Here is an 18,210-nt window from a genome sequence, read left to right as displayed (position 1 = left end):
TGACTAGCAAATATCTGCGAATTTTAAGAATGGAAATTCTATGAATTTTAGAGTCAGACTGGAATCGTACTCTGTTTCAATTATCATCATGTTCTATTAATTCCAAATAAACTCTATATTTTTCCAGAAAAGACACCATCTTCTTCCAAATAGTTAAAATAGACAAATCGTGCTGCATGCTCAATTTTAATCCTAACCTTTCATTTTCTATGTAATGCAGGTTCATCAAAATCATAAAATATTTATGCAAAATTAAGAAATAAAAAAATTGTTCTGAAGATTCGATTTTTATTGTCATAGGCCTCGGTGGCGTTATTTTAAGTAGAAAGTCTATGTTGTTAACAAAAGTGCAAGAAAAACACAGGCTATCTATGCAACAGAGATCTTGTAAATTGATCATCTGGAAGAAAATTTTATTTAATTCCTGCGATTGATTTATATTAATATTTCACTTTACATTATAAAATTGAAATGGAAAGTCAAAACTCTTCAGATTCCTTTCAGAAATAGGAAATTGCTCACAAGTGCTTTAGAATTCTGCTTTTGCCAATCATGATCCTCATGGTATTGTAATGAATTTTAAAACGCCAGTATTTTTACCACGTTTCAATTGGTATATGAGATTTGAAACTGACTTCAGCTAATTTAAGATAAGTGCGTCTCTGTGTATTTAATAATTACAAATTCTGTCCTGTTATGCCTGGTGAACATAAAGTCTTGCTCTAATTATAAAAATTTATTACCCACTATTCTACGCAGACAGATGTTGTTTTTTTTTGGTAAATCATAAATTCCATAATTAAACTTGTAAATTAGACCAGTTAGCTTAGGAACCAGTTAGCTTCAGCGCGATCTTTTTTTGTATCTCAAAAGATTTCCAGAAGCTATTTTCATCTTAATTGTCCAAGATTTGTTATGTAATATCAGAAACAGCACTTCTCATTCTCGCTTTCAATGATTGTCAATCCCGAAATGGTGAAGGAAATATCCATAATAATGTCCAAACTCCGCTAAGGACAAAAATGGCGCATTTCTTTCCCTAAAATCGTAAAAAAGGATTGCACTTTTTATCTCAGCTTCATTTTGTCAAAAATTAAAATTTCTTTTACTCTCATACGTACGGATTAGACGCTGCTGTAACATCCTCCATTTCCCAGTACTGATAAGACATTGTGTTGTACCGATTCATTGTGTCGTCGCTGTTACTTACTAAACTCCTCGAGATAGCCAGATGGTGGATCTTTTCACCTGGGTGGTCTCGCATCTGTTCATTAGCGACTACAATGAAAGACCACATATGGAATTCCTCGTCCCAGAGGTATCGACAGTACCTTCAAAGAGAAAGGGGTTTCCGAACATCTGGATGCTAGATGTCTCTCTTTGTGAAAGGACCTTCCCACGACCCACTGGCGCCGCTGAGAGAGCATATGGCTGAACCCCGATTGGCCGAAGGAGAGCTCAAATGACCAATGTAAATTAAGAGGCGGAGATTGTCGCCGAAATAAAGCGTGGAGATTTTTTTTTAGAGAGGAGAGAAGAAATGGATTGCAGGAAGTGTTGGACGACGCCCACGAATTCGGAGTTTGAGAAACTACCCCTGGAATGGTCGTGTTGACGAGATAAAGAACTGAGTTTCAAGAAAAACCTCCGATTTTGACTGTTCTATATCCTACTACAGATGTAAATATCTATTTATTTAACCAAGATTAGAACAAGTTGTTCTTTGTATATACAGGGCTGTAAAATAAAGAATTGTCTGGAAATTCTGCTTCGTTATTTGATCAGTCTAGATCAGGACATTACACTGCATTTGTTTGATGACCCAAAAAAACTGAGAACAGGACTGATTATGAAATAATAGAGATTTTATATTATTAATATTATTATCTTCAACGGTTATTTCATGCAATCAGGTTAATGATTTGTGCTCACTCTATACATTGGCTGGGCAGTAAATATTTTAATTATGTACTATATAGAAAGACTCCTTACCCTGCCTTGTTTGAGGGCAATGTTGTCGCTACCAAGTAGCAACTTGGTAGCCGCGGAGCTCAATTCCTCCAATCCCAGCTGCCCCAGGTACTCGTGGCTTAGGTTCTGGCCAGATGTTATTTCCTCCTCCACCTGTCTGACCACTGGCAACACCCAAGGACGACCCTCCTCGTCTCGGTAAGCTACAGGAAAGAGGAGCAAAAAACATGATTTATCTTTTTGATAGTAACTGGAAAAGTACACTAGCACTGGCATTTCAGTAAAGACCGAAAAATGGAACTGATGTACTGGCATACAAATTCAAATGAAGTACATACTAAAGACCTAAAGAAAGGCAATTATTTTTTGAGTTGTCATCAAAAAAATTTATTCACTTATTATCTTAAATGCACGAGTATGATGAATTTTTCAAAAAAAATCTTCTAAAAAAATCGCGTCTTAAAAAATAAAAGAATCTCCAAATTTCCCCATTGAAAAGTGGAAAGAACCATGATTTTTTTTTAGTCCCATGTACTAAAAAAAAAGATGTTGACAAAAGCGCCCCTTATTGATGAGGGTATAAAGCGTTGGCTTAATCATCAAAGGAAGTGGCTTAAAAAATTTGATTGACAAGTCTAATAATACCCAACAAGAAAACAGCTCCTAAGACAGAGCTGTGAGGGATCGTGACCTTCGGAAGGACAACCCGATCCACAAAACTACCCAAAATAAAACTTGCTTTTACACTTTGAAGAGGTTTTCCGAACACTGATACTGTCTTTAGTTCGAATACCAGAGGGACAATGTGCTATACAAATTTGTTTAGAAAAGATATTCTTAGATGTTTTCGATATTCTTAATCGAAACCCCACTCTAATGTGGGGTTTGATACGATTGGGGGGTGGGGATCTACTGTGGGGTTTGATAATGTTAGAAGAACTCTTGGAATATAGAACTCATCAATATGATTAATTATTGAAACACTTCCATTTTTAGACATTTAATCGCTCTGTATAATTCTGTTAATTAATATTAGAGGATCTTGTAACTTAAAAGAAGTGAATCATTCATTATTTATAGCATTTCGTTTGACATAAATTTAATTAATTTACAACCAAATTGCGTTTATCAATTTTTCACTCCAAGTGGAATGGACAAGGTCCATGTGCCAATGAAATTGTAAGACCTCTGATTAATCCCCTTAGAATTTGCTCACTCTTTTCATCATAATTTCGATAATTTTACTACCAACACTGAATTTTAATAAAATGCCCCTGATTGTCTGGAATTTTATAAGTGAATGATTTATTTAAAAAAAATACTAAATAAATTTAATTTGGAAAGAAAACGAAACAACAGAAGTTTAAATTCTTAATTCTTGCCACGTATTTCATACGTATAAGATGACCTGATGTCTCTGCGTATTTTTCTTAAAAAGTCCCTCCCAAGTCAAGCAATGTGACTTCGTTTTTATTTATTTGACACTATTGCATTAAAACATATAAAATCAAAAGACTTCCAGTTATTACCACAATGAATAGAAACAGTACAACAAATCTTCGACAAAATATCATTGAACAGTCGATGATAAAAAGCTACTGACAAGATGGATGGCATTTAAAAGCCCTGAACAAGCATTTAATCGCCTTTGTTTCTCAAAAGTACAATTTAATTTTTGAAACTGCGAAATAACTCGAAACCGAAAAGATATAAGATGTTTAGATCTCTATTTTTATTACTTTGTCGTATATGTAGTATAGAGGAAATATAGTGATCGTCAAAAAATTCGAACGCGAGATTTTGACGAGTCTCCATGTTTTGGTCCTCCTTGAGCTCGAAAAACATATTTTTGAGAAATGTTCGTCTGTCTGTCTGTGACAATGATAACTTAAAAACACCTTGAGCACCTGAAAACACAGTTGAAATTCGGTATGCTGTCTTTACTACAAATTTGCAGATTTTTATCAAATTTTGAGAAAAATCTGTTCAGGGGAAGTCTGTCTGTCTGGCTGTTCAAATACAAGTTTGTATACGATGACTACAAAACGGAGAAAGCTAGATAGATAAAATTCGGTACACAGAAGCATCTATAGAGTAAATACTTGGCAAAATTTGAGACAAAACCAACCTGATGGTCTGTACTTTCAGAAACATTTTAACTTGATAATTCGAAAATGCAATGACTTAAATATATCAAATTCGGTAAGGGATTTTGCAACTAAAATTGCAAATATGTCCCAAAAACGCAAATTCTAATTTTTGATACAATTGAAGCTTGTCAGGTATTAATCGCCAAATAACTAGCCAAAGATGACACAATAGATTCAGTAAAAATGCTAAATTCGCGCGAAAAGTTAATATTTCGTCATTATTGTATGCCAATACCATGGAAGGCGTACAATATCTCCCACGTGACAAGTTTATTATAGAATACGCAAGAAAGTTTTGTTAAGGACAAACCCGTTGGTTTATTTTGAAAATTAGCTATCACATTGATTTTTCACTTTTCTCTTGCCGATTTTATATTCTGATGCTCCTTTAATTTCTATGATTTCTAGAAATGTAGACCATTAATTCGATTGGGTTTCTAACGTACTGAAAAATACACTTCCTCTTTATCCTAAATATAGAAATTAACTTCAATGTAACAAGATTTCTTCGAAATTTAACGTCGCAACTTTTACTGGAAAAAACCCATTGCACATGTATCTTGTCATGGTCATTTAGTGACCATTTTCCTCTTTTGTATGTAGTTTAAATTCTGATCACTGACGATCAGATCGCAGATCTTTTAGCACTAATTACAACGAAGCCATGAGTGATAAATTAGCAGAGCTTCCTCGATGACCTTCATGAAGGTGATTATAGCAGATGATGCAAATGTCTGGGAATGTGTACAAAGCTTTGATTTCTTTTTATTGCATTAAACAAATAGAAATAACAATAAGTAGTTTCGCTTAAAGTCAATATGGATAATACTATTAGAATAATTTATTTTCAAATGTGACCAATTTTGATTTTCTTTTCAGTATCCAATCTTTCAAATCGTAAGAAATAAATCTTTGTTCATAATTATTCTAAATTTCCTTGTTCTAAATTCTTCATCATCATTGTTCTAAATTTTGCATCCATCTGCTTTAATATGTGTATAAATGTCAATTTATTTTAGCTAAACGATTATTTTCTAGGTGACCTTCCTGATTGTTATCAGTTTTATAGTAAGATGACCTTCAAGCCTGAGATAGTACTCTGAACTGTGAAATGCTCTGCATCTATCAAGTGGAAATTACAATATATAGTTTTTTTTCAATATCATTCTAGATAATATTATCTTAATTGTAGATCTTCCGCTGCTAGAAGTTACGACTTATTTGACAATTCACTTTGTAATTTATATATGTAGTTAAAAATTTTATATCATCTACGTCGTATCACTTTAAATTTTTTAATGCAATCTGATTGTTGAGGGTCATTCAAGTGAATGTGATACATGTGATGTGAACCAAGTCAATTTAATTTTTGAAACCATTGAATACTGGGTGATTCTAAAGTCCATTAACATTTGAAAATTCAATATTCACGGAATAATGTAGGTAAAATATTCCCAAAATAGAAGGTGTCATCTTATTAGATAGTAAAGAAAATAAAAAGTTAAGCGGTTAATTAAAAAGTAATTAAAGTAGCAAAATACTTGGAAAAATAACAAAAATTTTATGATTTTTCTTAATTACAAATGTAAGCATTTAATTATTTTAAAAGATTATGAAAAGTAAATTTCAAATATTAGAATAATAATTATTATTTTACAGAGACTATTAAATGGAATATAATATAATTAGCTAAGAAATGATTAATATTTCATTGTTTATATAGTTCACCTTTAATTAGTGATTTTATTAATTCAATATATACATATATTTTAGTATTAATAATTTTTTAATAAAAATGTGTTTTTAAAATTTATTTATTTGACAACTAGGCTAAATTTTTAATCGACTTCCCTTACATACGACTTCCTTTTCAGTCCAGCAACTTTAGGCAGATGCATGGTCTGCCTATTCAGAAATCCTCCATTGATTATCTAAGTAAAATGAATGAATGTAGAATCGGAGAATAAATAATAAAAGCTTTTCGTTTGTCTCAATATCTAATAAATGCACATACAATATACGCTCATTAGCCGTTTTAAAGTAATTACAGTGTTAAAGTTTTTCTTTCAATTTTTTTTTCATTTATAATGTCAATAGGAACAACTATAATAGTTAAATTATCAAAACATGATACAAATTAATTACATGTTAAATTATCACACTATGGATACTATGCCTACAAACTATGCCTACCATAGGATAGATTTTACATTAGAAAAAAAATTACAACTAATTCGAGTAGCACACCTGAATTGTACAGTATTGTAGCTTATTAAACAATATTCGAAATATTGCATAATATAACTGAATATTGAATAATATGATACAATAGCGCACAATATCGTATACTATTGTGCAACATTCTGTTCTACCTGGGAATGGTATTCGAATTCTTTATTTGAAGCAGAATTTTCAAAAACGATATTCTGTGAATTATCGATGTTAATGCTTTTGAGCCATTTGAAAGGCTGCCAGGTCTAATTGAATAGTTAAGACAGAGATTAATGCGTAAATAGGTAATTTATAACAGATTTCCCGTATAGACTTTTGAATAAATCGCTTCTCAGAATGACATGGGAGTTGGCCTTGATTTAAAATAATTGTTTATACTTTCTCATTCTGTTGAAATCGATAACCTTTGAATCTTTTCTCACCAGTCAAAGAAAATGACCCTTAGAAACCTCTCCCGGATTAATTTGTCAGCTTTTCGACCTCGCGAAACACTTGAGTGCGTCCACGTGGCAAGAGAAAAGTTAATCCGATATTCGGTGAATAACTCGCGACTTTGTTTATATCGGTCTGTATATTGTGTAATATTCTTTACCGGCAGTGAAGACAGTTGTTATATTTACCTCTATTGTTTCATGGTTGAACAGTTTTATTATTACAGATTCTCTTGTTTAGATAAGCTAAGATAAGATGTTATGGCTATATTTATGGGTTAATAACATGATAAATACTGTAAGCCAATATTTGTCTTTGATTACCGATTTATGTGATTTCAGTTTTAGGATTTACTAAATGCAGCATAATATTCTATTTATGTTTTTAGGGTTTATAGTTTCTTGCCTGATTTTAGTAAGAAATAAGTGCAGCTTTTCTATTTTAAAAGATTAAAGAGTTTGAAGACAGAAAATTTGAGACATCCTATTTTGTAGACACAACACGGAAAGTTTATATGAAAGTCAATGGAAAGTTTCGTATGTCGAATTTTTTTCTCGAAATCATGGTTAATAGATCAAATTTTAAAATATCATGTTACACATTATGAACATTATATGATATTCGGCAACGATATTCTAAATATACTGAATACAAATAATCAGATTTGAAGAGATTCCTAAATAATGAGATGATGCAGCTAATGACATATTTCAACCTCTACTAACAGAAAAGAATAACATTAAAGTCAACATATAGGAAAGTCAGCAGAAGGTAAATACATTATATTCCATGGCCCATCAAAGATTAACAACATTTGTTTCATTTGGTCTATGTCTCTGAGCTTGAAATGTCATTTGTTTCTGTCTCTAAGGTATTTTTAATGACATATGGTTGGTTAGAAAAGAGGTGTTGGTTAGCAAAGGAAGAGTGTAAAAATAAGATGGCTATAAAGCATTACTACATCTCAACTCGTCTTGAGGGTGGAGTGTTTCGTTCGTGAGAAAGAATGTTCCAATGTATAAGATGGCTTTAGTTTATTTTAATTGGGTTAAAATCCTATTTCGGAACAATATGGCGACCATAATGAGAGGAATCGCATGATTTGAACTAAGTTCATATTATATAATAAAAATATGCCTAAGTCACACTAGCGAGTGGACATTTGCCATTGATATCTGATTTAACATAAATTAAGTTCACAATACTGGCAGATCTTTGGTAGATTATTCTTTTGAATTTTCCTCTTTGGAAAGCTAAGGACATGCTACGTTTCCGTTTTCACTTTTCATGGACAATAAAGGTTTGAATTACTTTTACGTTAATATTCGATATAGTTACAGATATCATACCGTAGATGTTTTAAAGGAAGTAATGAGATTCAGACGTAGGATGTTATACTCTTTTGTAAGCAAATGACATTCATGTAGGTTGATTATGCCGGTTATAAATACTAATGGCTTTTTATAGAATATTTAATCTTATAAATTTTGAATGAACAAATTATATGGCGATGGGATGATAAAATTTGATCTAATAATATATTAGGTTTATGTAATAAAATATAAGTAAAAGAGGCTGGGAATTTAGTTATGAAATTAAATATAGAAATATACAAATAATTATGAAATGACAGATAGATACTCATCTTATTAAATAATTCTTATTTACGATACATTAAAGAATAAATTGTTCCATAATGGTAATTTTTACTAAGAAAATATGTTATCTAAGTCTAATTAATATATAGGTTAAGAAAGATTTTATTATCCTTCGTCTTACAAATTTAATCTAAGTTTCTCAAAAAGTTCGTCTATTTTACTTATTAAATTGTAATGCTCGTATTTCATATGATATTTAAGCATGGAACATTGAAAACTGAAAATATTTCTGTTCAGTATTTCTATAAAATTAACTTGTAACGTCACCGTCAGATGGTATTACTAGTTCGTTTATAATATCTTGCTTTTAAATAATTATCTCGCTCCATCACAGATAGGAGATTATAGCTAATTACTCGCATTCTTGCACAATTTACACTTTTGCAATATGCAAGTTATGTTTGCAGTTAACAATTTTTTTTGTATATAATTGAACTCTTATAAATTGTAAGCGTTTTTTTAATCTGTAAATATTGCATGAATATTATAATATAATCTTAAAATCAAGCTTCATTATATTTATTAAATGTTAAGAAATATACAACTTTTAGAATATTACAGTAATACCCAACTTGTGATCGAATTATTTATCATAACTTGTTACTTCAACTACTGCAATTAAACATATTTTAAAAACGAAAAGATAAAGCTGTAACAATCTAGTCTACTTAAGATCATACATAAAAGTGCTTCACAAATTTTCATAACTTGTGGTATATTTGAAGTGGAATAGAACAAATGCATTCATCTCTGATTCTTTTATTTGGTCTAAAGTGGCCAGATCATCTGAATTGTTAAAAAAAAAAAATGTTTTCTTATAATGTTAAAGATGTAGAAAATCTGTCCGTTCGAAATTGTAAGCTCTAACGTATATAATTCAACATTTACAAAAATGAAAGCACGACCTACATATGTAATTTAAATAATATTGAAATTGTATTTATTGTTCCTAAAAGGAACTCTTTCACAAAGAATAAATAGCTATTATTCAAAATTACAAGTACAGACTACAAACAGATATAAAATAAAATGTTAGAAAATAATATGAATACAATACCGAATGAAACAAAAAATTTTGCTTTTAAATGTAATAATGGCTCTAATTATTACATTCTATGATAATACATGTCATATCAAGTATTGTGAAACATTTTCCCAGCCACTATTGAATGTTTCATAGCCACCTGCTCATTTTACATCAATGAGTTATAATTTGAACTTTTATCAACATTTATAGCAGTTATCTATTTATTATATTTACTCTAAATTCTATTATTTAAGAATTTTTTATCTTCTTTCCCCTATTGTATATAAAGTTGCATCAGTTGATATTTTAAGACACCGCCTTTCTTTGTCTGGTTTCCTATTCTATAAAGTATATATCGCTTAGAATATTCCATCAATTTCATTTATTTTATTGATGTCCTGTTCTTCTAAAAGAAACACTGGGATTATTTTGAGGCCAAACTAATTTTGTAGCCTGGTTAAATGACAAGGATGACTCCATCTCACGCTCAACCGCGCCAACGGTAGAACAGTTGACCCCTGCAAAGTTAGTGGCATCAGGCCTGCTTACACAGCATTTCTTTGGTAGAATAGGGCCTCGAACAGAAGAACCTCCGGTTCCGAAGCTTAAGCCTCACCACTAAGACACCGCGAGCCAAAAATTTAACTAATCGTAAAATTATAACGAATCTCATCAGTAAAATTAAATTTAAGCTAATCGTAAAATCAAAAATCGCAATGCATTTCATTGGATGATTAGATCGTGTTTCTAAATTTACTAGACATAACTTCTATAAAAAAAAAGGTGAAGGGAAAATTCCAATTAACTATTTCCATAGGACAGTAACAAAAAAAATGTTACTTTATCCACACAAAAAAAAACATCTTAAATAAAATATGTTTTCGAAATGAAGCATACACATTTTTCTTTATATTCAATTCGAATTAAATTTCTTTAATTATTTTTAAATAATATAACATATTCAAAATGTAGTACAATTATACAAGCTATTGTTATTAAACATCACCAAATTTTGAAAAAAACATCCTTTACATTTTTGGAAAAATCTGAAATAAGTTATTTCCATATAGTTCTGAAAAAGTATAAAAAATTACAAAAGAGTATTTTTTTTTCTTTTACATTTGTCGTCTAATGAATTAACGTTGAATGCAAACGATAATTACAGAAAATCTTCTTAGCTTACAAATCGTCATTTTATCGACATAGAATATAAATTCTATTGAAGGTAAAAACTCCACTTTTTTTTGTCTCTTGTCCTAATAAATTATTTGACTCAGCGAATTTGATAAAAATGTTCATGCATAACACGTATTTTCAAAGGCCTTAACGGTTTTACTTCCTGGATAAAAAATTAGTATATAAAATTTACATTTATTTCAGGCTTCTTTTATCATTGAAAAAAAATACTAGCCATTTGTTTTCCATTTTTGATAATTAAAAAGGAGGAAATTAGTGAATAGAATATAGAACGATAGTTATATAACAAAAGATCATATGGTAAGATTTTCAAGGTCCTTCTATCAAGATAATTAATTTTATCAAGAATGCAAACAATGAATACATAATTTATTATGCAAATCATTTGACAGGATTTAATACTTTATTTCATATTCTTCACGATTAGCTACAAACATATGTGCTTTGATGATTTCTTATTAATTTTTTTTTGTTTTTTTTTATCTTATGGTAGTATAATATTAATATTATTTATATTTCATTTTAAATTATTTATATTTTGTTCTAAATTAATGTTATTTATGTTATTTTCTAAATTACGTTTTATGTTATGTTATTCCAGATTCTAATCTGTCTTCTATCTGTGCCTTTAATTCAAGTTATTTTGTTTTAGTCTAGCCTAAATTAATGCTGTTTATGTTCTAAATTCTACATAATGTTATTAACATTATAATTAATTTTATTTTTCATTAGTTAAGATTAGTATGTATTAATAGTTTTAAATTCATGTGATTTATGTTATGCTCTAAATACTACTTTATGTTTTACCTTATTTATGATATCGTCACAAGCATGAAATGAATATGCGAATAACCAAATCCAGTTTAAAAGAAATAAATTGATTGGATGACTGAGAATAATTGTGTCAACTTTGAATTTCTTGATGTTTCTAAGCTCACTGGATGCATATTTAGTACTCAACAAAAGAAACACCTGCCATCCAATCAGTTTAAAAACATTACGGTATTAACAAAAAAAATCGTTTGGCATTCAATCAATCTATTTATTTTGAAATAGAGTTGGTTATTTCTATATTTCTTTCATGCTCGTGGCACCATTATAGTAAATCTTCCCAACTAACGCATATGTTTCTTATACTCTACTCACAGTTAGTGTTAAATAAATAATATGCAAATACAAGCGTGTCACACATAATATGCAATATCTTTTATGAGTGATATTAGTATTTTGTTATTTTTAAAGGAAGATATTTTGATAATACTTTATTTATAAAAGATTTTAGTTTTTGATATCATCAAAATTCTAAAAACTAATGATAAATTCTTAATCAGAGTTTTAACGATTTTTTTTTCTGCTTTTAACTTGAAGGTGACGCTTTCCACCTATTTAGCACACAATAGTAAAAAATTTTCCTTATTCCCCGCTTTTACTGAATATGATAATGCTCATTAAGGAGGTCAATTTTTGTTAAAAATTATTGCATGCTGTTTAGATAAGTTCGTTTTATGCAATTAGTGTTCCATTTAGAAGTAAATGTAAACTATATTTCAACGAAATTACGACCCATCATTCTGAATCAATTATTTTTTACCCATCATTCTGAATTAAAGCGGTATGGGTTCGAATAACCAACCCCCTTTTCTCATAATATTAGCAGACATAAAATTTTCTATACTTTCTCCAAAAGACTGAAAAAACAAAAATCTATAATTATTAGAATTCTGATACAGTATCCGAAATGGCATTATTTTTTTTACTTTTTCGTATGCAAAGCATAGAAAGTGAAAGTACTGTAATAAAAGAACAATTCGAACTCGAAATTTTGACGAATTTCCAAATTTCAGACTTCCCTAAACATTTTGAAGAAAAAAAAAACATTTGTGGAATTACATCTGTGTATGAACATGATAACTCAGATAGCTTTGAGCTAGACGAATGAATTTTGGATACGCAATTTGCATCAAATGTGTAGTTTCTATCAAATATTGAAAGGTAATGATTAAATAGAAGATTGTATGCTCGGCTGTTACAGTACAAATGAATGCGATTTCTACAAAATGTAAAAAGGCTTGACAGATAAAACTTGGCATAATGATTTAATATCTAAACTAGAGATCCTTATCAAATTTGGAACCAAATTTGTCAAGTGGTTACAGTCTATACTTTCGCATTCATGTATATGAAATTTGGTGAGCGTTCTTGTGATTACATGTGTTGTCCTGTGTCAAATTTTGTTTTTGTGACCAAAAGTCAAAAAGGCTAATAATAAACCAATAGATTTAGTTTGGAGGGCTTCTATAAATTAACTATATCTTAAACAAAAATTAGATATCGGCCAATAGCATAGGGAAAATCAAACAGCAATCAGTGCAATATATTTTCTCATTCATCTTTCTTGTTTGAAGACTTCTGGCGTTTAAAACATTATTTTTTTAAAAGTTTTGTATTAATGGACATCTTTTCCCGAAAAAAGAAAATTTGATTCACGAGAAATTGATACATCCTGTGCCATACCACTTATAAACAATTTCCGAACTAATTCTAAATGATGACATTTTTGATGGAATGTGAATTTTATGAATCAGAACAACTAGAAAACAACATTCTCGAATAAACTTACCACGCCTCATTATAAAGACAAGTAAATACACTACTCATCATAAATATTTTTGGATTGCCCCAAAACACTTATCAGAAATCTCTAGATACTCGAATCTAAATCTGCAACATTAATATTCCTCACGTGTTCGCCAGAAGACGAAGTCAATCCACGTTTCAAGCTCAAGTTGGTTTGAACTTCACGCTAGAACTTGTGACCTGTAACCAATCCGATGGGTTAATCAACTAGATGGATATTGTTTACAATGACCCATTCCCTCAAGTACCTCTCAAATACTCTTACTTTTCCTTCTCCCACATGTAGAAACTAGGCGGAACCTCTATTTGGACATGGAACAAAATGCATTCAGAAGGTTGTGTCAAACCTAACTTTTTTGCCCTGGTTAATTTTGAACGTGCTTCAGAATTCTAATCTACTCTTGGACAGAAACGAGTTCAAGACATCGTTCTAATCATCTTTATAGAGTCCTAGTAAACTCTCTCTCTCATTTGACCGTCGCCGTTGCATAACCCTTTGGCACCAAAAACAAAAAGGCTTCAGCACTAAATTCATAGCACTGCTTCTACGTTAAATTTATTTTCCATTGGCAGCATCGTGCAGGTTTTTTAAGTGAGTAGGAGAATTTATAATGAAACTGTGCTGAATTGCTGTGAATGTGTTGGCGTTAAATTTTTATGTCAGTTGTTAGCAAGTCAAAACACGAGATGAACTTTCATTACTTTCCAGCATTTCGTAACAATACGGCGCATGCTCCAAAATCCTTTCATTTTTGTTTGAATGAAAAGAATTTTTAAGAATTTGCTGCCCTTTTATGACGGAATTATTAAACAAAAGAAAATTTTTGTTAGGAAATCGTTTCCTATGTTATTTTGAAATCTTTTTTTAAAAAAATAAAATCTAGATTCTCTTGTTATTATAAGTGCATAAATCTTGAGCAGATTGCATCTAAAATAAAATTAAGACAGAAAACAAACATTTTTGGGGAAACAAAAAAGTTATTAGATTTTCTTTTTGTCTTAAATTAGAGATTCTATGGACCCCGGGAATCTCAGCCTGGGACTTGGTTGAGTTCTGGGTTTCTCTATTACTCAACTTGTGTTGGGTGGTTGATGGGGGTTGAGGTAATCTAAATAAATACATAAATAGAATTTAAAATTAGGAAATCTCAAATAATGATGTTTCAAACCACCAAAACGAAGTGAAAATAAAAAAAAAAAAAACATAAACAATATTTTATTATTAATTCTGTTATTTTTTTACAGGTTCATTCATTTATTTGGTCATATTTGTACAATGATATTATATGTATAATATTATGTATGTATTTTTTAAAAATTATATCGTATACTTTGTGGCTGAAAATTATTTTGATTACAATAGCTCCTTATATAATATAGGCCATGAAATTGAAATTTTGTAAAGTTAATCATATTCATAATATTTGCTCACTTTTTAAATCTACTATTTTGAAAACCAGGATATGTAATGAACGAACAGTTTTCACGGACATTTAACTTATTGTGAAATTTAATGCCGCATAATTTATCTTATAAGAAGTTTCATGAAAAAAATATTCCTTAAATTGGTGAAGAAAAATTCTGTTTTGGCAGAATTATTTCTAGTGGAAAAAATAATAATTGCAAATTACACAAAACCTCTTCAGTTTTAGTCTTAGAAAAGATTGAGATTTATATTCCACAGTTTATTGATAAATAAAATGTAATTTAAAAATTGACGATATCGAAGAATATTGTATTTTTAAAACTCAGAAGTATTTTCCTAAAATAATGGCATTATTTTCACCTCTATTTTATTTCCTATTTCAGCAAATTTATTTGAACTAAATTTATTTATTTGAAACTTCTTTTATAAATAAAAAAAATTTAATATATTTTAAAAAGAGCAAAATCCAGAGACATAAATTAAAAAGATAAATTTTCTGATTCGTCTAATGCATTTTGCCACACTGGCAGTACTGTAAGGTTCCAAATTTAGACAATCGACAAATCTATACGGCCACTGTTTTAAGCACTAAATTTAAATATAGTTTAACTTCCATATAAAAAAGTATCATATTCTTTGTACTTTTTAATTGCTAATTCATTTTGCCTATAAATTTTTAAGTGTTCAATTTATCAAACAATAACCTCCGAATCAGATTCAAATAAAAAATGATTGTATTTCATATTCCGGAGTTTATATATCGCCAAAAAAGACGATCGTAATATAATTATAGTAGATATTCCATTTAAAAAGTTTATATTTTAAATAAAATTCCAAAATTATAAAAATAGAAACACTAAATGCCATTATGAAATATTATCAAACCACTTTAATTTTTGAAAAAGATAGTTAAATGTTTATTAGATTTTCAAATAGGAAATTGAAAATTTGAGAATATCCATGAATAAAGCTTTACATCGAAAATATGCGCCAGAAATTTCAATTAAGCCTAACGTTAAACTTGTCCATTTACTAATTTTGAAATAGTCATCAAATTCAGTTAATGGACAATTGTAATCCCAATCAGTTAATGGACATCTTATTATATTTAATGAATCTATTTTTGAATAGAATATTTAGAATAAATAATCTACCTAATGTAACTCTTATTTATAATGACTTAAAAGCAATTCCTTCCAATAGAAGTCAGTTTTCGTAAACGTAGTATAAATTTTAAGGTATTGTTTCTTAAGCTAATCTTTGGAATAGTATTCATAAATTAAAACATTATTTCACCAGTTATTTAATTCTTTGGCAAAAGCTTTTCCCTTTATTACTGCAATTCTTCATCCGATATCACAATGCATTCTGTTATACGAAAAGTGATATCGCCTTGTTTATTTACTATAGCTTCAAATTTTGAATTGACAAGAGTGGACACGATATGATGGCCAAACATCATTCTGTTAAATATGCCATCCATTTTACATATTATTTACAGTTAACGATATATTAACATATTTATGTATGAAAATCGTAGTGTTTCCAATATTCCTTTGCGATTTTATCGTAAGTAAAATTATATCTTCATTTATGACAAATGCAACCATAAGAAGAACAGCAGATAGTAGTTTTTTTTCAAATATCTTTCTATATTTCGTAACATATACCAACTTTTATCATCTATTTATAATTAATAAACTGCTAATAATTTTTACATGTGAAAATTTTCGCGTTCCTATTATTTTATACCTGTTTTTATACCTGTTTCTATTATTTTATATTGGAACTTAATCATAGCTAAAATTATTTTTCCCCAAGTTTCCTTTTTTAATGACAACATTGTAAGAATGGCTTAAAGTCTGAAAAGATGTGAAGATATTGACTGTCATTTAGTTTTGACATTTTCCAAGATTAATTATGTACATTCTGCGTCTTCTGTCAATTTTATCCATTTCAAAGTGATCTATCTTCATTTTCTGAAGCAATCAAGCGTTGACAGTTTCGCAGCTTTAGTCACAATATTATTTAGAAACTATTGGTCTGCTTTTATTTATTCTCAAGTGTCAACAAAAGAAACCAATCAACTATATCTAAAGTTTTCTCAGGACTACGTAAAGAAGAGACGAAGATGTTTTTGAAACAAAATATATACAAAACTTGGAATCCTTTGGAGCTGAAAGTTAGTTCATATATAGCTTCAAATGAAACTAATACTATAATATGAACTAAAACTGAGTAATAATATATGATATATTACAAAAAAATGCGGATTAATGTTCTTGCTTGGTGTCAGTTTTAATACAGGAGATTCATAAAGCTAGCTTAATGCAAAATTTATTTAGTAGCCTATGATTGATTTATAAAAACTTCTCTATTACTATAACATCATTGGAGTAATATTTTTAAAGATATCTTAATAAAAATAGGTATACGCAGCTACTCTTATTTCACCTTTTGACTAACTCATTTAGTTATATTCAATAAGCATGAAGAACGCTCAATCATGAGTATAGTATTACATTTTTAATACTCATTAAGTAGAAATATATATTTTTTAAAATTTAAATTCAAATTTTGGATTTGATTTGTATATTTGATGTTTATATTTTTCGATAATTCGGCTTGTATTTTCTTCCCAGTTTTCTAATTTCAGTATAGAATTTAGAATTATTAGTCCGTTTGTTCACATATGCGCATGCATGAAAACAATAAATATATGAGCACTATAATTTTTCAGTCTTTAAATAGTGTTGAAACTATTCAGCAGATTTATTAACATTATAACATATTATTATAATACAGTTAAGTTAGGTGTTTTGCATGACGAGTTTTCATATATTGAGTATTCAGAACTTAATTTTTTTCAATGTTTCAAAGCGCATGCCGATAAATAGTAAGCTTTATATTCATGGCTAAAAATTTTAGGGGCGAAGGTCTACTGTTAAATGAATAACTGTGTACTTGTTTAATATTTAGCAAAGTAACGATACTTTGCCCAAATTGATCTTACCTCCAATGGTGAGATCAACTTTCTGGGGTGATTTATCTTCATGGTAGGCCTTGTGGAGGGCGAAGATTTCCACGGGGGGTGCCGGTTCCACAGTAGAGAAAAGGGAGTCGTCCCCAAGTCGAACATCGGGATGCCCGTTCTCATAGGGGTAGATCATGTCAGACATCATTGTAGTCGGTGGAGTCAGGACCAACTTTCTACCAATGAATTTCCGGCAAGATTACGGTAAAAGATATCGCATAATGATTGTGACTTTTTGCACTTTCTAGTTTTATGCAGGCGAGCCTCTGTTTCGTTCGCGGAGTGACTCTCTGACGTCACCGCAGTTTCGTCTTCAGATTGGTCGGGCCGTGAAGGTCCGACCTTCTGTAATTTGACGCTCCTGCACGTTTTTGTTCCGGGAATATATGTACTGGGATTTGGTTTTAAGAAAGGTAAAAGCGCGAGAAATTAGAAATGTAAATAAA

At 29.8% G+C, this 18,210-nt stretch overlaps 1 protein-coding gene across 1 annotated transcript in view; it reads right to left on the bottom strand.

Annotated features, from left to right (window-relative positions):
• The window catches only part of LOC129969492 (aspartate aminotransferase, cytoplasmic-like), a 31,558-nt gene extending 13,557 nt beyond the window's left edge, over positions 1–18,001 (bottom strand). The window contains exons 1-2 of the mRNA XM_056084092.1: positions 17,744–18,001; positions 1,993–2,174 (exon numbers count right to left, since the gene is read on the bottom strand). Coding sequence (XP_055940067.1) covers positions 1,993–2,174; positions 17,744–17,912 — 351 coding nt within the window. The 5' untranslated portion in view covers positions 17,913–18,001. The remainder of the gene's footprint in view (positions 1–1,992; positions 2,175–17,743) is intronic.
• Between the last annotated feature and the right edge of the window lie 209 nt (positions 18,002–18,210).

The sequence above is a fragment of the Argiope bruennichi genome, chromosome 5 (assembly GCF_947563725.1).
Source record: "Argiope bruennichi chromosome 5, qqArgBrue1.1, whole genome shotgun sequence".
NCBI lineage: Eukaryota > Metazoa > Arthropoda > Arachnida > Araneae > Araneidae > Argiope > Argiope bruennichi.
This window is presented reverse-complemented; position numbering and strand designations above follow the sequence as displayed.